Source organism: Mustelus asterias, chromosome 15 (assembly GCF_964213995.1).
Source record: "Mustelus asterias chromosome 15, sMusAst1.hap1.1, whole genome shotgun sequence".
Taxonomy (NCBI): Eukaryota; Metazoa; Chordata; class Chondrichthyes; order Carcharhiniformes; family Triakidae; genus Mustelus; species Mustelus asterias.
In genome coordinates this window covers 12,668,513-12,690,057 of record NC_135815.1, presented here as the reverse complement: position 1 = coordinate 12,690,057, position 21,545 = coordinate 12,668,513, and the positions used below count along the sequence as shown (strand labels likewise).

The following is a 21,545-nucleotide window of genomic DNA, read 5'->3' as shown; positions in this document are numbered from 1 at the left end:
GTTTCTTCCCTGCTGCTGTCAGACTTTTGAATGGACCTACCTTGCATTAAGTTGATCTTTCTCTACATCCTAGCTATGACTGTAACACTACATTCTGCACTCTCTCGTTTCCTTCTCTATGAATGGTATGCTTTGTATAGCGCGCAAGAAACAATACTTTTCACTATGTTAATACGTGACAATAATAAATCAAAACGATCTGCACCCAGAACACATTCTCTACTTGGCCACTTTCCTCGTGTTGTTTCCAGATGATATCTTTGTGCAATTTACTGTAAGCTCGATATTGTTTTCAATGTTGCCAGGCCCCAGAAAACGACATTTACAAACAGCTCACTGAGACTGAAGCAGAGAATCCAGTTTCCCAGACTCTGGCAACTCTTGATCCAGTTTTAAGCTACGCGCCTTTCGTTTACAGTGAAGCCGCTCTCGATACTGTCAATAATCTCCGGTGTATGACCTCACAGGGAGAGAGCGACTCTAGATCACCAGCTTCTAGTCAGTAAACTGCCCAAGGGGAAATAGGTCCCCCTACCAGAGATTTGAGAACACGAGTCCAAGCTGCAGTGCAGCAGTATTGTGTAGGAGAGCAGGGCGGCACGGTGGCTCAGTGGGTTAGCACTGCTGCATCACAGCGCCAGGGACCCGGGTTCGATTCCCGGCTTAGGTCACTGTGTGGAGTTTGCACGTTCTCCCCGTGTCTGCGTGGGTTTCCTCCGGGTGCTCTGGTTTCCTCCCACAGTCCAAAGATGTGCAGGTTAGGTGAATTGGCTATGTTAAATTCTCCCTCAGTGTATCCGAACAAGCGCCGGAGTGTGGCGACTAGGGGATTTTCACAGTGTTCATGAAAGCCTACTTGTGACACTAATAAACTTTAGGGGTGTTTTCCCCATGCCCTGGCCAATATTGACATAACTTTAGAAAAGAAACTGATTAGCTGGTCATTGTCACATTGCTGTTTCGTCGGAACCTGCTGCGTGCAAATTGGTTGCTGTGTTTCACATATTAAAGGAGCTTGAAGAAGAATCTACTTCATTGGGCTGTCCAGAGATTGCAAAAGCTGCTTTTTCTCTTGAGATCTATCTGACTGGCTGAGGAGAAGTTCTCCACTTCAACATTGTGGGTTGTCCCTTGTTGTGAGGACTAAGTCTACTTCGGGTTGGAAGTTTCTGCCATGGGTCTTCATGTGACTGAACAGGCCAATTCTCGACTCTCAGATTGTCGGGCACATGGGTCAGGGTGTCCCACAAGGTGGGTCTTTCCTCCTGTACCCCCGCTCTGCCTCATCAGTCAGGCATTTGGACTCGAAACATGAAGTAGCTTGATGGACCAGTTGTCGCCATTTTGAGTGATGGGTGGTCCGCTCCTTCCAGCCATTAACATCAACACTGCTGTGCTTCATGGAGAGTTTCAGAGTGTGTTTAGAATGTGTTCTTTGTCCTCTCCTGGAAGATTTGAGAATTGGGAAAACAGGACTTGGTGAGGGAGATACTTTCCATCCATTTAGACACAGTGTCCAGTCCATCGTTGTTGATTTTGCAGGGTTTTGCTTGAATGTTTGTGGACCCTGATTCAAGAGGGACACAGACCTCACATTGAATGTGGATGCTGTTGGAATATCTCTGGTGCTCTTGTGTGTTGCTGCTCTCGCTGCAGTACCAGAGTGTGATGGTAACAGCTGTTCTGTGCACTAGGATTTTTGTTGGCTTCCGGAGTTCTTTGTTGTTTAACAGTCACTGCTGTATTTTGTAGGAGGCGGAGTTGATGCAGCTGATCAGGTGCTGAATCTCCCCGTCAACTGTGACCTTTTGAGAGAGTTGGCTGCCAAGGAATGGGAAGTGCTGAACCTCTTCCAGAGTCTTCTCTTCAGCCTATTGCAGAGTCTGTTCTTCAACACAATACAGAGTCTCTCCTTGAGCGTATAAGGGAGGTGGCACAGTGGTTCGCACTGCTGCCTCACTGCAGGGACCCAGGTTCGATTCCCGTCTTGGGTCACTGTCTGTGTGGAGTTTGCACATTCTCCCCGTTTCTGCGTGGGTTTCCTCCGGGTGCCCTGGTTTCCTCCCAAGATATGCGGGTTAGGTGGATTGGCCATGGTAAACTAACCTTTAGTGTCAGTGGGAGTAGCTAGCATAAAAGCATGGGGTTATGGGGATAGGGCTTGTGTGCGATTGTGGTCAGTGCAGACTCGATGGACTGAATGGCCTCCTTCTGCACTGTAGGATTCTATTAAATATTTGACTGACCAGGTGTGGGGTTGATATGAGTTTTGTTTTGGCATCATTCAAGGACAGGCCGAGTTTCCTATCTACAAGGTGGAAAGGGTTGAAAATGGCTTGCAAATCTGGAAACCAGCAGGTCCATCTATAGACCAAGGTCAAAATCCCCTTTGCTCACAGGCTGGTGTTTCATCCGTCTGATCATAAAGCTGAAGAAAAAGGGCAGAGAAATGAACAGACAAAACCATCATTCACTTCTGTAAAGAAAGAGAATACTTTGAAACAAACTTTGTGCCTCTCGACCTGAAATGTGCTTGGTATTAATAAGCTCGGCACGGTTGTGAATGACGTTAAGTAAGGGAGGCATCAAGTGTCGGAGCATGAGTCAGGCCGTTAAATGTTGGTGCCTCTCCCAGAAAGTGGATACGTCCACTTAGTCACTTGGCAAAAAATATTGGGTTATCTGCAAAATCTATAATTGGCTTGGATCAGGGTAGATGTTTTGCAGTCTACACTGTCATCCTGTGGTTTGGATTCCACACTCAATACCCGCCTCTCTTCATAAAGTCAGAGAACGAGGTCTGTTTAAACAAGTCTACATTCTAATCTAGGCTTTTGAAACGGAGGGTTTGGTTAAAAGGTTAACTCTGGCTTCTCCCAGTGCTTGCGTCCATGTTTTGATATCTGTTTTAAAATGGCCCCTTTGATTTAAAAGAAATTACTACAATCCTGTACAAAATCTTTGGGTCATTTTAAAGCTGTAAGCTGTGCATCTTTTCAGTGAGAAAAATCATAGAAATCATAGAAACCCTACAGTGCAGAAGGATGCCATTCGGCCCATCAAGTCTGCACCGACCACAATCCCACCCAGGCCCTACCCCTACATATTTTACCCGCTAATCCCTCTAATCTACGCATCCCAGGACACTAAGGGGCAATTTAACATGGCCAATCAACCTAACCCGCACATCTTTGGACTGTGGGAGGAAACCGGAGCACCCGGAGGAAACCCACGCAGACACGAGGAGAATGTGCAAACTCCACACAGACAGTGACCCGAGCCGGGAATCGAACCCGGGACCCTGGAGCTGTGAAGCAGCAGTGCTAACTACTGTGCTACCGTGCCGCCCCAAAGCAAGTTCAATTTGGTTCCAGGGGTTAGATTCTGATGGCCTGTCCTTTGCAACTACACACAGGCACTGCAAAGCTTACTGGTTTCCTTGAAGAGCATTCCAGATGGTTGAACTATCTGATGGTTTAGATTGTGCTCAGTCCTGAGTACAAAGTTGGGTGATGCTGTGTCATCCTTTGAACCATAGAAAAGTTACAGCACAGAAGGCCATTCGGCCCATCTTGTCCATGCCAGCATGAGAACACCCTCCTTGCTTCTAGTGCTTGGTGAGTCAACTCTCTACACGAGCATGTTCCAATCTCTCCATCTACGAATAGACCAGCTTTGCCATCAGCCTGCTTGTTATGTCAGGACATCAAACATCCCTGGGATTTAAAAGTGCCCTTTTAGGATTGGCTTGATCATATATTTTATTAGCCTTGGGGAAGTCTTTGCACAGAGGATTCAGGGAAGATGACTGATGATTTGGTATGGGAAAGACAAGACTATCTTTCACATCCTTTACCCAGAGGTGCATAGGACAATGAGGAAGACCAAGAAGGACCCTGTCAAGAACAACCAGTCACAGAAAGGGAGACAATGGATTTGTAGAGGCTGAATGAGTTCGGAGGTGACCGGAGTGAGTTAATTTGAACCACTGTTGCTGCTGAACTGATGGATGGGAATTTATTCACCATAACAAATGTCCAGTAGAAAACTGAAATTTATAAATTATGCCTTTTGCTTTAACAACATAGAATCCCTGCAATGCAGAAGGAGACCATTCGGCCCATCGAATTGGCACCAACAATAATTCCATCCAGGCCCTATCCCTGCAACCCCACATATTTGCCCCGCTAATCCCCCTGACACTAAGGAGCAATTTAGCATGGCCAGTCAACCTAATCTGCACATCTTTGGACCGTGGGAGAAAACCAGAGAAACCCACGCAGACACAGGGAGAACATTCAAACTCCACTCAGTCATCCAAGGCCGGAAACAAACCCAGCTCCCTGGCGTTATGAGGCAGCAGTGCTAACCACTGTGCCACCACGCCACCCGTGTCCCTAAGCATTGCATATTCTGATAGGAGAAAGGTTTCCCAGAGGGTGACCAGGGCAATGGGCTGAGCAGTTGATTTTGAGGACTTTTCTTAAAAAATCAAAGAGTGGATGATCCAGAGAGTTCCAACTGAGATGGAGCAGAGAGACGGTGGATATAGATGTGGTTAGGGTTGTGAGCTATGGCCATGTGCGGGAATGGAGGCCTGCAACATATTGCAAGGACGGGCTTATGGAAGGAGTTCCTCAGGGTGGTGTTCTAGGCTCCGTCATCTCCAGCTGCTTCATCAAAGAGCTTCCCTCCAACATGAGGTCCGAACTGGGGATGTTTGCAACTCCTCAGACACAGTACTTGCCTGCAGACAAATAAACCTAGAAAACATCCAGGCTTGTGTTGATAAGGAGCAAGTAATAATTACGCCATACAAGTGTCAGACAATAACCATCCCTAACAAGCGAGAATTTAAGCAACTTCCCTTGACATTCAATCGCATTACCATCACTGAATCAGGGTAGCACAGTGATTAGCACTGCTGCCTCACAGGACCAGGGACCCAGGTTCGATTCCCGGCTCGGGTCACTGTCTGTGTGGAGTTTGCATGTTCTCCCCGTGCCTGCATGGGTTTCCTCCGGGTGCTCCGGTTTCATCCCACAGTCCGAAACACGTGCTGGTTAGGTGCATTGGCCATGCTAAATTCTCCCTCAGTGTACCCGAACAGGCGCCGGAGTGTGGCAACTAGGAGATTTTCACAGTAACTTCATTGCAGTGTGAATGTAAGCCTACTTGTGACGAATAAATAATTTTTAACTTAAACTTTGCTTTAACACTATCAACATCACAGAATCCCAACAGTGCAGAAGGAGGCCATTCGGCCCATCGAGTCTGCATCGACCACAACCCCACCCCGTCCCTATCCCTGTAGCCCAACGCTTTCACCCTGCTAGTCCCCCTGACACTATGGGGCAATTTAGCATGGTCAATCAACCTAACCCGCGCATCTTTGGACTTTGGGAGGAAACCAGAGCACCCGGAGGAAACCCACGCAGACACGGGGAGAACGTGCAAACTCCACACAGACATCCTGGGGGTTTACCAATGACCAGAAACTGAAGTGGGCCAGCCACATAAATATTGTGACTATCACAATAGGTTACTCTGTGGCGAGTAACTCATTTCTTGATTCCACTGAGTCTGTCCATCATTGACAAAGAGCAAGTCCGCCGTGTATTCGAATATTCCCCACTTGCCTGGCTGAGTGTAACTCCAACGTGTTGCAGAGAACCCAACACCATCTAATTGAAAGCAGCCCACTTGGCACCTCATCCAGTGTCTTAAACACCCACTCCCTTCACCACTGACACACAGTGGCAGCAGTCTGTGCCATCTCCAAAATGCACTCCAACAACTCGCCAAGGCTCCTTCCAATAGCACCTTCCAATCCTGTGACCTCGACCACCTAGAAGGACAAGGGTAGCCGACACCTGGGAACACCACTACCTTGCAGCTTACCCTCCAAGCCACTCACCATTCTGACTTGGAAATATATCCCTGTTCCTCCACTGTCTCTGGGCCAAAAGCCTGGACCTCCCTCCATAGCAACGCTGTGGGTATACCTACACCAGATAGATTGCAGCGGTTCAAGAAGGAAGCTCGCCTCCACCTTCTCGAGGGTAATTAGGGATGGGCAACAAATGCGGCCTTGCCAGCGATGCCCACATCCCGGATTTTTAAAATCCTCCATCTTGAATTTTCTTCCAGCTGCCAGAAGAAACTCATTAAAAACAAAAGAATTGCTGTCACTCTGAATAAAACGCTTGTTGTTCAAAATGATTTGAATGATGCTGGTTATAGATTTTCTCACAAAGCCGTATTCATATATTAGAAATCAGAGACACAACCTGGCGTGCCTGGCTGCAGCTTGAATTATTAGATTGGACTTTGTTTTATTTTATGACTCTATAAATGCCTCGGGCCCTCTTTGTTTGGCTGCAATCCACGTAAATCAAGACATGTTTCTCCGTCTTCACTTTGGCTACACACGCTGCCTCTGTTAAAGTCGTGGTGGCTCAACCAGTTCACTCCTGTTCTCTTCAGTCAGAGTTCGCCTGGCATTCCCAGACCCAGGTTTCCCCTGCCCTCGCCTCTGGCTATCTCCATAGCTGTTGCCATTTTGAATTATTTGGCTACTATCTTTGTGATTACAGTTGGCTTGTTGCTCGCTTGTCTGTCCCTGGAACAGAATAGACAGGAAGACATTTTTCTCCCTGGTGGAGGGATCAATGACTAGGCGACGCATATTTAAGGGAAGGGGCAGGAGGTTTCGAGTGGCTGTGAGAAAAAACTTTTCCACCCAAAGGGTGGCGGGAGTCTGGAACTCACTGCCTGAAAGGGTGGTGGAGGTAGAGACCCTCATAACATTTAAGAAGTATTTAGATGTGCACTTGTCATGCCAAGACATTCAAGGCTCTGGGCCAAGTGCTGGAAAATGGGATTAGAATAGTTGGGTGGTTTGTCTTTGACTGGCGCAGACACGATGGGCCAAAGGGTCTCTTTCTGTAGACCTCCATGACTCTATGAAACATCTGAATGATGTCTGCACGACTGTCCATGCTGAGTTCTCCTTACTCTCTGACAACTTGCTCGTGCAACTTAACTGCATCCTGTGGCATTCAGCCTGGGCTCCATGAATGTTGCCACGATGCAGTGAATGCTCCAGCCGTAAGTGAGGGCAGCTGTTAATAATTGGGGAAAGGATGGGGCATTATTGTGAAGTATATACAAGAACCGGCTTCCACCGGTGTGCGAGGAGCGGGAAAGGGAACCTGTGTTTGTGTTCTTTGGACTGTGTGAATGAACCTACGTTAGGGAAAGATTGGCTCCAGGTTCCTCCCGTACTCAATGAACGAGTAGGGAGTTATGTAAGAGGCTTCTGCCAAATACCAGCATGCAATGGCTGGTCAGGTGACCCCAATAACCTTATTTTACAGATTCATTGTGACCCCTGACTGTGAACACTGATAGGTTGGATTGGGGAATTTCACAGTAACTTCATTGCAGTGTTAATGTAAGCCTTACTTGTGACTAATAAATAAACTTTGGGCTGTCCTAATATTGACGAATGTCACTGCCAAGCACAAGCTCCCTCCCCCGCCCCCAGTTCCTGCACATGCCCATGGATGTTGTATAGTCACAAATGTCAGTCATTGGCTCAGAGGTAACTCTCTTGCATGTGAATCAAAAGGTTGTGGGTTCAGGGCCCACTCCAGTGACTTCAGCATGAAGATTTAGGCCGCTGGCCCAGTTCAATGGTGACAGGACGCTGCACTGAGATTTTAACCCCGAACCCTGTTGCTCCCTCAGGTGGATGTAGAAGATGTTGTGTCGCTATTTGATGGTGAGGGGAAATCCTCCCCTCGCGTCTTGGTATTTCTCCCTAAAGCATCGCTGATTATTAGTTTTAAGTTCATTTATCAGTGTCACAAATAGGCTTACATTAACACTGCAATGAAGTTACTGTGAAAATCCCCTAGTCGCCACACTCCGGCACCTGTTTTCGGGTACACTGAGGGAGAACTTAGCATGGCCAATGCACCTAACCAGCACATCTTTCGGACTGTGGGAGGAAACTGGAGCACCCGGAGGAAACCCACGCAGACACTGGGAGAACGTGCAAACTCCACACACACAGTGATCCAAGCCGGGAATCGAACCCAGGTCCTTGGCGCTGTGAGGCAGCAGTGCTAACCACCGTGCCACCGTGCCGCCCCTGCTCTTTATCTGCTCTTTAAATCTCATTGCTGTGGCTGTTTGCAGAACTTCCGCCATCTTTCCTACCTTACACCAGTGGCTACATTTCAGAATACTTAATTGTCTGTGAAGTCCTTTGAGACATTCAGAGCGGTGTGAAACTAAGCATGCGAATCAAAGTCTTTATGGTGAACCGGAATGAAATTTTCGATCCATTTGTGAATCCATGTCAATTTAAAATGTAAATGCTCCCACAGTTTAGTTCTGTTTGTTGACTTGCAGTTCATGCCACCTGCTGTTACTTTAGTCACCTTATAGTTCCTGCAATTTGAGCAGGTTTGCCCAGCAGTTGATGTAGCGTTCCTGAAGGTGCCGTCTGCTAACACGGCAAAATGCCAAGTTTTATTTTTAGATCGTCAGCTTGTTGCCTTTTTCTCCTTTTTCAAATAACAAGTGTCTTGTGACATCTTTGGTGAAATGAATTCTTTAATAAACACGTGATACGACACGTGTTGACAACTGAATCTGACCTTTACTTTCTCCTTGGTCCTGTTGACTAAATAGGAATTATTTCCAATGCCTTTTGGGCAGATTTCTCCATCTTTTCCTCTGTTAGTTTGATGGCTGCTTTGTTTTTTTTTTCATGCCCAGTTAGATTCTTCCATTTACTCCCCACTCTTGTTCCTCTTTTAAAAAACATTGGTTGTTGTTTGAATCTCCCGTTGTATCCACACAACACAATGGAGGTCACCCTTGAAGCCTTTCTAGCATCTTTGCAATTCCCTCTCTCTCTCTGGCAAAGCAGCCGGCATATTTAAGGAGCCCACGCACCCCGGACATTCTCTCTTCCACCTTCTTCCATCGGGAAAAAGGTACAAAAGTCTGAGGTCACGTATCAACCGACTTAAGAACAGCTTCTTCCCTGCTGCTGTCAGACTTTTGAATGGACCTACCTTGCATTAAGTTGATCTTTCTCTACACCCTAGCTATAACTGTAACACTACATTCTGCACTCTTTCCTTTCCTTCTCTGTGAACGGTATGCTTTGTCTGTATAGCGCGCAAGAAACAATACTTTTCACTATATACTAATACATGTGACAATAATAAATCAAATCAAATCTCTCTCTTTCTCTCCCTCACTCCCACTTTTGGAAAATGCTCTGTAAAACCTACTTCCTTGACCAATCCCTATCCCAATACCCCCTTAGGTGGCAGATTTTGTTTCCTAATGCCTCTGGAAAACATCTTGGGATATTTCACCACGTTAAAATACTATATAAATGCAAGTTGTTGTGGCGCATTTGCATGTACTGGAAGCTACATTTATTAATACACAGGGCCTGGTCTTTGCAGACAGAAAGAACATGTACACACATTGTGCCTGTTTCAGCTATAGAAAAGTGACAGCCATTCGCGGGTTCTTTCCTCAGGGCAATGTCTTTCTCAATCAGAGTCAAGCTATCTGGTTTAAATTTTCAAACAATGCTTGGTAGTTACCTGTCAATCACCATTCACTGGTGCATTCACCGTGGCAACCAAACTTTACCAATCGAGTTCGCTTGCCAACCAATCAACACTCTTTTCCGATGAGGTATATAGTTGTTTCCCCTGACATTGGTATTGTTGTGAATTGTCCTGATGAGTGCGAGATGAAAAACTTCGACATAGTGTCTTTTTTCAGCAATACTCAAGTACTCCCAAGTGAACCCATAACCAGCAGCACAGAAGGAGGCCCTTCAGCCCGTTGTGTCTGTGCCAGCTCAATTGGTAAGAGCCACTTTGATAGTCCCACTTTTCCTACCCTAGCCCTCTGAAGTTATTTATCCTGATTTTTGATTGTTCTTTCTCCTTTCCCCTCCGATATTTTTAGCCAACCCTGTAAGGGGAAGTGATCCCTCCTGCTTGCACAAGTTCTCAATAGGGTTTTCTCCGTACAGGTGCTGAGTAATCTGCTGAATGTGTCGGACGTATGTTTCAGATTTCCAGCATTTCCGAAGTTATTTTGTCCATTTAATCTTCGCCTTAAATCTGTTTTCTTTTTTTCTCTCCAGAAACTAGCTTGGCCAGACCACAAACGTGAGTGCAAGTGTTTGAGAGCCATCTATCCTAACATTCCAACTGATATGACCAGGCTCGTGGCAAGGATAATCTTCAAACTGGTAAGTTAGCGTATGTAACAGCAGTGATTGGCTCAGTTTAATATTTTAAAGGAACTTTGCACATTTTGTAAAAGGATTCAAATGTTTACTTCAAAGCAGGAACATGCATAATACACGGGGAGGAAGCCATTTGCAGGCCACCTCCCGTTAACCTTTGACCTTTGGCTGCCGTTGCTTCGTCTCTCTCGGGCCTTCATTTCAAGGCCTCGCAGGGTTATGACATAATGAGCAAGCTATGATTTAGCGTTATCCCCCCTCACCTTTCCTTGCACTCCATGTGAGGAGCACAGGGGAATGCTCGTACGAAACACAATTCTTCCAGCTTCTCTGTAAAAGTGGGAAGTATTGTTTCTGTAATTTTGTTTTCATTTTCCTTCTCTGAGTGTCCACTTGGCAACTGCTCCCAGTGGCTTGATTGAAACCAGGAGAGAATATAAAACCGTGACAGCGCCAATATAAAATTTAGGCAGAGAGTAATGTTGGAATATCAGGATACTAACCCTCCTGTGTTATTAATTTCAATAATAACAGGCCTGTCCACCCCCAAGTTGAAGGAACTTATGCTTAAGACTATGAAATGTTCTGATGAAATCATACTTGTGTACCGTCTGCAACCCTGGGTAAAGACAACAGGGAAAAGATTCAAGGCCTGGAAATAGAATCATAGATCCATAGGGCAGGATTTTATAGCCTCGCTCGGGCAAGATCGTAAAATCCTGCCCGAGGCCAACGGGAAATTCCTTTCTGCGAGCCTCGCCCACCCCGATTCCGTGGACGAGTTTGTCATCCCACCTGAAAGAGGACATTCTGACAATGCAGCTCTCCCTCAGCATTACACTGGAGAGCCAGCCTAGATTTTCATAGAATCCCTACAGGGCAGAAGGAGGCCATTCGGCCCATCGAGCCAAATCCCACCCAGGCCCGACTTCTGTAACCCCACGCACGCACCCTGCCAAGTCCCTGAGACTAAGGGGCAATTTAGCCTGGCCAGTCCACCTAACCCGCACATCTTTGGACTGTGGGAGGAAACTGGAGCACCCGGAGGAAACCCACTCAGACACGGGGAGAATGTGCAAACTCTACACAGACAGTCATCCAAGGCTGGAGTTGAACCCGGGACCCTGGCGCTGTGAGGCACCGTGCTGCCCACGGTGAATAACCCGGTGAAGAGCCACAAGAGGTTTGGAGCCAAGAGGCTCAGATCCTCTGTTCTCCGGACTGTTGGACACTGGACGTCGTCCCGCAGGGTCCGAAGCACAACTTGGCAAACCTCGCTGCACTGGCTCCATGAGGACTGCTGGGGAAGTTTGAACTTCCAATAGGCGATTCCCCTACTTCCTGGGACCCTCCGAAAAAGTCTCGACTCTGAGTTAGAGTCAGAGACTTTGGAAGGTCCCAACTTACTCTCCTGGATAGTTACCCACGAAATGTTGGACAGAGAAAACTTAGCCTAACTCCTGGGTAACTATATAGATGATACCCCCCACCCCTGACCTGACCTGACAAGTGTCCACCAGTTGACTCCACACCCTGAACCCCCACTCACTCGCAGATGCGACCTGATTGACCGCTGCCACCCAGGACACTTGCACCCGCCCACTCGCTCGCCCATTCACTCACTCAGAATCTCCTCATTGCTCACTGTGAGGATTCCTCCGCAGAGGAAGTTCCATAGCGACCCTCCATTGGGAGTCGTAGCACGTATGCAGGTAAGTGGGTAGATTTTTTGTAAAGGTTTCCGACTCTGATCTGAAGCATTGTGTCGGTGTATCCGAGACAAAATGAGCTACACGTTTGGTAGCTCAGTTGGTAACACTCTCACCTCCGAGTCACACACTTCTGGATTGAATTCCCACTCTCGGACTTGTGCGGGTAAAATCTCAGCTGACGCTCCAGTGCAGTCCCGAAGGAGTGCTGTATTGTCAGAGGTGCCGTCTTCCAGATGTGACGTCAAGCTGAGGCCCTATCTGCCTGGATGTAAAAGAACTCGTGGCACTATTCTGAAGCAGAGCCGGGTGCTGGTCAATATTTATCCCTCAATCAACATCCCAAAAGCAAATTATTTGGTTGTTATCACTTTGTAGCTTGTGGGATCTTGCTGTGCACACATTGGCTGCTGTGTTTCCCACATTACAACAGTGACCATGTTTCAGAAAGCACTACATTGTCTATAAGGTGCTGCTGGCTATCCGGCGGTTATGAAAGGTGCTATATAAATGCAATTCTTTCTTATATACTCACTCTCGCTCTGTTGCACACATTCACAGCTCTACTCACACACACTCGCACACTCTCGATCACTTCTTCTTACACACGCACACCGCTCAAATTTACAGAGAAACCCTTCAACGTATACCCGGTGATCTCCAACTCATTGAAGCGCTGCCATCAGAAATATGCCAGTTAAAGCATTCACATCTCTGGCCCTGTCACTGCTTTACGGACTGGTTTCCAATGGGTTGCTGCCCGTGTGACTATTGAGGCGATTGTTGAGTGTTGCCACCTTTTTAACGTTAATGTTGCGCTGTAACAGCGGAAATAAGAATTTGAAACAAGAGCACAAACCATTGGCACGATGGCACAGTGGTTAGCACTGCTGCCTCACAGCGCCAGGGACCTGGGTTCAATTCCTGGCTTGGGTCACTGTCTGTGCGGAGTCTGCATGTTCTCCCCATGTCCACGTGGGTTTCCTCCGGGTGCTCCGGTTTCCTCCCACGGTCCAAAGATGTGCGGGTTGGGTTGATTGGCCAAGCTAAATTGACCCTAGCGTCGGGGGATTAGGACTGTAAATATGTGGGGTTACGAAGATGGGACCTGGGGAGGATTGTTGTCGGTGCAGGCTTGATGGGCCAAATGGCCTCCTTCTGCGCTGTAGATTCTATGATTCTATACACTTGACAATTTTGAAATAAAATATTTGTCAAGATTCACCAGATTTGAACACAATGGGCGGGGCTTTCAGACCTCGCTCGCCCCAAGGCCCGAAAATCCCGCCCGGGGTCAGTTTCCTCCCACAGTCCAAAAGATGTGTGGGTTAGGCGGATTGGCTGTGATAAATTGCCCCTTAGTGTCAGGGGGACTAGCTAGGGTAAATGCATGGGGTTATGGGGATAGGGCCTGGGTGGGATTGTGGTCGGTGCAGACTCGATGGGCCGAATGGCCTCCTTCTGCACTGTAGGGATCATCAGGCAGCAATTTCTAATCCTGTAGGAACAAATTCTGCTCAACGCTGCCTGCTGGAGTAATTACTGACAGTATCCATCACATGTCTCGGAACACAATACTTACAGTCATTAGAAAAGGCGAATTGTGTGTAGCTTCTGAGGATTCTTCAGTACGATCAATGCATGTTTATAGATACAAAATAATGCACCGAGGATGCAGCGAATGTTTATGCTGTTAATTGTGTCGGCTTGGCAGTTCATTGATCAGAATGATCTAATAACATCCTCTGCAAATACAAAGATGAGTTTTCTTTTAAATCCGCGCAGAAAACCAAATCTGGCACAACAGGTAATTCGTGTCGGAGCAAGGTTAATGTTCTTCAAGGACAATCCAACCTTAATTATAACTGTGATGAGCTAGAAGCTTCCTTGTTTGCAATGAAATGTTCAGTCCCTCGAGCCTGCTCCATCGCTCAATCAGACCTTGGCTGATCCACACTCGTTCTACCCCCCACCCCAGTAACCTTTGGTTCCCTTGGTAGTCATGAATCTCTCTACCTCTGCCCTAAAACTATCCACTGACCCAGTTTCCACTGCACTCTTCACTCTTGGGAGTAAAAGTTTCTTCTAGTTTCTGGCTTAATCTAGAATTCATGGAATCCTTACAGTGCAGAAGGAGGCCTTTCGGCCCATCGAGCCTGCACACACCACATTCCCACCCAGGCCCTATTTCCCTAACCCTACATATTTACCTTGCTAATCCCCCGATACTAGGGTCAATTTAGCGATGGCCAATCAACGTAACCCGGACTGTGGGAGGAAACCGGAGCACCCGGAGGAAACACACGCCGACACGGGGAGAACATGCAACCTCCACACAGACAGTGACCCAAGCCGGGAATTGAACACAGGTCCCTGGTGCTGTGAGGCAGCAGTGCTAACCACTGCGCCACTGGGAGATCCTGGGGGGAATTCTCTGGCCGTTCACGCCGGTGGGGGATTCTCTGGTCCCGGTGGCAGCGCACCCCCTCCCGCGGGTTTCGCAGCAGTATGGGGTGACTTCAGTGAGAAATCCCACTGACAGCAGCGGGACCAGAGAATTCCCCCTATCACCCCTTCCCCACCCCTGTAATTTTAAACCTTGTCCTCTACTTCTCGTCTCACCAGCAAGTGGGAAGCTCCTCTCAGCATCCACCTTGTCAAGTCCCCTCAGGATAAGATCATCTCTCATTCTCTTAAACCCCAGTGGATACAGGCCCAGTTTGGGCAACCTTTCCTCGCAAGATAACCTCGACCAAGTGAACCTTCTCTGAACTGCTTCAAACACGTTTATGTCCTCTCTTAAATAAGGAGACCAAAACTGCACATCTTTCTCCAGATAAAAGCAAATTATTGCGGATGCTGGAATCTGAAACCAAAAGAAAAAACGCTGGAAAATCTCAGCAGGTCTGGCCGCATCTGTCAGGAGAGAAAAGAGCCGACGTTTCGAGTCCAGATGACCCTTTGTCAAAGCTTTGACAAAGGATCGTCTGGACTCGAAACGTCAGCTCTTTTCTCTCCTTACGGATGCAGCCAGACCTGCTGAGATTTTCCAGCGTTTTCTCTTCACGTTTCTCCAGATGTGACCCTCTCGCCAACACTCTGTACAACTGGAGAAAAACTTCCTTGATTTTGTATTCCATTGCCCTTGCAACAAACAACAATATCTCATTTGCTTCCCCAATCGCTTGCTCTACCTGCATACTAATTTTTGGGATTTACGAATCAGGAGACCCAGATCCCTCTGTATCTCAGAGCTCTGCAACATTTCCCTAGATAAATAATATGCTGCTTTTCTATCCGTCCTGCCAAAGTGGACAAGTTCATATTTTCGGACACGACTGAAGCATTTGTTTACTCGGATCAGGATCTTTTGTGTTCCGTGATGATCTGGGAAAAGTGAGTCTGTCTTCTATCCATCCCACATTAAAACATTGTCACCGTGGTTCTTTGACAACCATGCTTGTTTCTGAGTCAGCATTTGGTGGATTCAAGGCTCACTTCAGGCTGACACTCGAGCACAGCACTGAGGAAGTACAGCATTGTTGAGGGTGTCCTCCTGCAATAAATGGAGGCCATGTCCACCTGTTCAGGAATCCCAGGAATGGTAGGCCTGACATACGATGAACGTCTGAGGATCGTGGGATTATATTCATTGGAGTTTAGGAGGTTGAGGGGAGATCTGATAGAAACTTACAAGATAATGAACGGCTTAGATAGGATGGACGTAGGGAAGTTGTTTCCATTAGCAGGGGAGACTAGGACGCGGGGGCACAGCCTTAGAATAAAAGGGAGTCACTTTAGAACAGAGATGAGGAGAAATTTCTTCAGCCAGAGAGTGGTAGGTCTGTGGAATTCATTGCCACAGAGGGCTGTGGAGGCCGAGACGTTGAGCGTCTTCAAGACAGAAATTGATAAATTCTTGATTTCTCGAGGAATTAAGGGCTATGGGGAGAGAGCGGGTAAATGGAGTTGAAATCAACCATGATTGAATGGTGGAGTGGACTCGATGGGCCGAATGGCCTTACTTCCGCTCCTAGGTCTTATGGTCTTATGGATGCAAGAGGTCCGAGGTGGTATTCGACAAGGATTGTAGAATTCCTGGAATGGCCGCACAGATCAAACCACGGAATACTTAATGCCTTAGTGCTGATTCACAAATACGAAGGAGGCATCATTACAGTGAGACACTCCATAATTCCCCATATGGATTATCTGGTTAAACCGACTGAATGTAAAATTATAACAGCAGTGAAGAAGAGAAAGATGGAATCTGGCAACCTGTTAGGTGATGCTTACCTCTCAAGACAAGAGTGACTACACCTCAAAGATAGTAATTATGCAAGGAACTGCTCAGGTTCCAAGGATATAAAAGGAACAATATAAATGCCGATTCACTCTTTCATGTAGCCTGTCTACAGTTGACCGGAAATCCTAAAAATACTAACCTAAAAATCAGATGTTAAAATGATCTATGTTTCCTCTGCAGCTGACTGGATCATCCTGCACATCAGAGGAGCTCTACACTGTGTCAGACCTCCAGTCCAGTAAGTACTAGTTTTTGTCCTTTCAAGGAAGCTGCATCTGCTGTGTCCAATTGGCTGCAAATTACCGTGTCGACGGGGCGGGTGAGGCAAGTTTGGGGGCGGGGGAGGGGGGGGGGTGGGTTCTTGGGATCCTTGCTGGATTTTCACGGAAAAGGTTTGAGTTTGGTAGCATTCTGTTATGGACAGGGTGAGAGAGAATTACTGAAACCTCTGTTCCCTTTCCTATTGTCCATAATCAGTCGGATTTTTGAAAAGGAAGACGATGAAGGAGCGGCGCTCCGAAAGCTCGTGATTCCAAATAAACTTGTTGGATTTTAACCTGGTGTTGTGAGACTTCTTACTGTGCCCATCCCAGCCCAACACCGGCATCCCCACATCACGTTACTCACCGACCCACTCACATTCACAGACATCCTCAAAGTACAGTTACGGAGAATAGTGCACTTTTACAAGATGGCCCAATATTTCCATATTGTTAAAATATGGAGTTAAATATTCCATTCTGATTGCTTACATTAAATGAAGGTTAGATGGCACAATTGAATATTTAAGATTTTGTTCTTAACTACTTACATGATTGGACTCCAAGTAATTAATCATATTAAGTGTGGCATCAAGGAGCCCTAGCGAAATTGGAGTCAATGGGTATCAGGGGGAAAACTCTCTGCTGGTTGGAGTCATACCTGGTACATAGGAAGGTGGTTGTGGTTGTCGATGGTCAGTCATCTCAGTTCCAGGACATCTCTGCAGGAGTCCCTCAGGGTAGTGTCCTAGGCCCAACCACCTTCAGCTGCTTCATCAATGACCTTCCCTCCATTATAAGGTCAGAAGTGGGGATGTTCGCTGATGATTGCACAATGTTCAGCACCATTCGCGACTCCTCAGATACTGAAGCAGTCCATGTCCAAATGCAACAAGATCTGGACAATATCCAGGCTTGGGCTGACAAGTGGCAAATAACACTCGCGCCACACACATGTCAGGCAATGAGCATCACCAATAAGAGACACTCTAACCACCGCCCCTTGTCATTCAGTGGTGTTACCATCACTGAATCCCCCACTGTCAACATCCTTGGGGTTACCATTAACCTGAAACTCAATTGGATTCACCACATAAACATAGTGACTACAAGAGCAGGTCAGAGGCATAGTGAGTTACTGTAGCGAGTAACTCACCTCCCGACTTCCCAGAGCCTATCCACCACCTACAAGGCACAAATCAGGAGTGTGATGGAATATTCCCCACTTGTCTGGATGGGTGCAGCTCCAACAACACTTGAGAAGCTTGACACCATCTAGGACAAAGCAGCCCGCTTGATTGACACCACATCTACAAACATTCAATCCCTCCACCACTGACGCTCAGTAGTAGCAGTGTGTACCATCTACAAGATGCACTGCAGCAATTCACCAAAGATCCTTAGACACACCTTCCAAACCCATGACCACTTCCATCTAGAAGGACAAGGGCAGCAGATAAATAGGAACACCACCACTTGCAAGTTCCCCTCCAAGCTACTCACCATCCTGACTTGGAAATATATCGCCGTTCCTTCACAGTCGCTGGGTCAAAATCCTGGAATTCCCTTCCCAACGGCATTGTGGGTCAACCCACATGGATTCAAGAAGGCAGCTCACCACCACCTTCTCAAGGGCAACTAGGGATGGGCAATAAATGCTGGCCAGCCAGCGACACCCATGTCCCATGAATGAATAAAAAAAAGTTATTTGGGATGTTGGGCAGATTTGTTCAGGTGATATATAAATGCGGATCCATTTTTCTCTCTGTGATTTGGTTTGGCATGCTGTACTGCTTAACTCTTCGAGTCCCACTCCAGGACTTGATGCCAAGGAAGGCGTGATCAAACGGGCTGAGTATCAACCTGCAAAGTCCTTCCAAAACACTCCACTGGCAGGCGGGAAGAGTCGGAGAGATTCCTAGTCTGCGAAAGAATTATGGTGCAGAATGAGGCCATTTGGCCCATTGTGTCCAAATGAGCATCATAGCTTAGTGCCATTCCCCTGTCTTTTCCCTGTACCCACTGCACATTGTTTCTGTTCAAGTAAGCATCTAATGCCCTCTTGAATGCCTCAGATGAACCTGCCTCCAGCACACGTCCAGGCAGCGAAGGCCCCTCCCTTTCTGCAACCTCCTCCAGACTCCAACCCTTGAAGAATCTCCGCATTCTGGCCTTCTAATTGCTCCTTCATTGATGGTCATGGCTTCAGCTGCCTTGGGCCCTGAGCTCTGGAATTCGCTCCCTAAACCAGACCCAAACCGCTCACTCTGTGTAGAAGCTTTCTTCTCACATCGCTTCAAATCACTTCAAATCACTTCAAATCTGTGCTCTCTCATTCTTGATCCTTTTACGAGATGGAACAGTTTCTCCTGATCTACTCTGTCCAGTCCCCTCATGATTTTGAACATTACCATCAAATCAGCTTTCTGAGCCTTCTTCTCGGTGGCACGGTGGGTTAGCACTGCTGCCTCACAGCGCCAGGGACCCGGGTTCAATTCTGGCCTCGGGTGACTGTGTGGAGTTTGCACGTTCCCCCGGTGTCTGCGTTGGTTTCCTCCGGGTGCTCCGGTTTCCTCCCACACTCCAAAGATGCGCAGGTTAGGTGGATTGGCCATGCTAAATTGCTCCTTAACTTAAATAGATTAGACATGGGAAAGATGTGGGGTTCCAGGGATAGGACGGGGGAGAGGGCCGGGGTGAGGTACTCTGACAGATAGTCGGTGCAGCCCTGATGGGCCGAATGGCCTCTTCTGCACTGCAGGGATTCTATGAGTCTACAAGGAGAACAGTCCCAACCTGTCCAATCGACCCTCATCACAACCCTGGAACCACTCTTGAAAACCTCTTCTGCACTCTCACCAATGCGTTCACATCTTTCCTGCAGTGTGGCACCCAGAACCATACACGATATTCTAGCTGCGGTCTAACTAGTGTCTAGTTGATGCCTCTGCCATCGCTCTCCATAACTTCATACTGCAATACAAAATGTAAAATTGCTCCTATCACAGAAACTCAAGACTCCCTGAGTGAACTACACCACCGCCAATGTTTTAACCGTTATATTGAGGAACATGCCCAGGCCAAGGGTTTTCGAACCCCTCCGCGGCTGCGATGAAATCTGTAGCCCGTACCAAACTTGGAAACTGCACAAGTTAGATAAGATTCTCATAAAGTAATGAGCAGAGCAGTCCACACTTCCTGTAGCTGATTGAGGCCATTAACATGCAGTAATTCTTACTCTGTTTCAGTGTTAGAGAACACATTAATGTGCACTGAACCTTTAACAGATGAATAACATTAAACTATTCTGCAGGAAGTGCCTCCGTAAGGCATCTTGAAAGCCGAACCAGTGAAAATTTACGCCATTTTAAGGAAAAGTGTTAACAATAGTTGTCACTGCATTTTGTTTTTAGGAGAAACTAGACTGTGTTTAAATTTGCTGCCGTCTTCAGTATGTTTTGTTAACGCAAACTGAGTAATTGGAACCAGTTGTGGATTTGATAGTGTGCACTCAGTGCATTTCTGTCCATTGAGTACACCATTTAAGTATTTATAATTTGACTGATTTTAAAAGGTTAGGCATTCAACAAAAGATGTAGAAATGGGAATACAGAAGCATTAGATAGACTGCTTTGGAATTTTTTCTTTATGTAATTAATTGGCTCGAATATCTACCTCATTCCAGTCTCTGTGTAGTTTACTTTTCAATGATGAATGGTGTCAAGAGGGCAGTGTAAATACTGTAAGTTTATGGGCATGACTGCCTGGATTATACTTTTGCTCATTTAACATCCTGAAGAACTTTAATGACGATATGTCACCCGTACTTAGCTTTGAACAGTATCCTTGGAGTCTCTAGCTGTGCAATTATCATAGAATCCTACAGTGCAGAAGGAGGTCATTCGGCCCATCGAGTCTTCACCGACCACAATCCCACCCAGGCCCTATCTCCGTAACCCCACTTATCTACCCTACAAATCCCCCTGACACTAACGGACAATTTAGCATGGCCAATCAACCTAACCTGCACATCTTTGGAGTGTGGGAGGAAACCGGAGCACCCGGAGGAAACCTACGCAGACACGGGGCGAACATGCAAACTCCACACAGACATGAGGCCGGAATTGAACCCGGGTCCCCGGCGCGGTGAGGCAGCAGTGCTAACCGCTGTGCCACCGTGCCGCCAACATTATGGCTGAACATCCTGAACAATAGGGCCCTCGAGGGCATCTGTGAGAAGCTCTGATGTCTCAGTGAATACTTACCCCCTGGTTTTTCATCACTGTTTCTCCTGAACGTGTTCATCTTCTGCTGGCAGATGGCTCCAAGGGCATTGGCAACCATCAGGTGTTAATGTGGGGAGACAGAGGCTGAATGCCATCAGACTCTCCTATCTGACTGGGTAGGCAGCTGGGATGAATTGGCAAGGGCAAGTTCATTGACATTACAGTCAATCCTGAAACTTCTCCAACCTGACGTTGTTCCAGGATGGAACACAGGAATAGGGTAGGCCATTAAATCCCTTAAAACTACCCCACCGCTGTTCCCCATGAGATCAGGACTGATCCCGATCCCAACTCTATCCACTACTTGACTCTATTATCAAAGAGAATGTCCAGAAGTCACTTGGAACAGTGTGTCTGTGCCGGCCAAGAATGTGCCACCCAGCCTAATCCCACTTTGCAGCATTTGGGACAGGTTACGGCACATGAGGTGCAAATCCAGACACCTTTTAGCATTCACATTACAGAGGAACAAAGAACAATACAGCACAGGAACAGGCCCTTCGGCCCTCCAAGCCCGCGCCGCTCCCCGGTCCAGGATTGAATCCTGAATCCAGGATCCCCGCCCAATTTTCCAGCCTATCTACATACCAATATCCTATCCACCGAGCTGTCCCTCACAGCTACGATGCTTTGTTCATTACAACCCATTAACTCACCCCCACCCCCCCATTCCAGACCATGTGATCT

At 47.2% G+C, this 21,545-nt stretch overlaps 1 protein-coding gene across 3 annotated transcripts in view; it reads left to right on the top strand.

Annotated features, from left to right (window-relative positions):
* smyd3 (SET and MYND domain containing 3) overlaps nucleotides 1-21,545 on the top strand; it is a 738,112-nt gene that overhangs the window by 179,134 nt on the left and 537,433 nt on the right. For all 3 annotated transcript variants that reach the window (XM_078229519.1, XM_078229520.1, XM_078229518.1), the window contains exons 3-4: nucleotides 10,193-10,300; nucleotides 16,493-16,550. In XM_078229519.1, coding sequence (XP_078085645.1) covers nucleotides 10,193-10,300; nucleotides 16,493-16,550 — 166 coding nt within the window. The remainder of the gene's footprint in view (nucleotides 1-10,192; nucleotides 10,301-16,492; nucleotides 16,551-21,545) is intronic.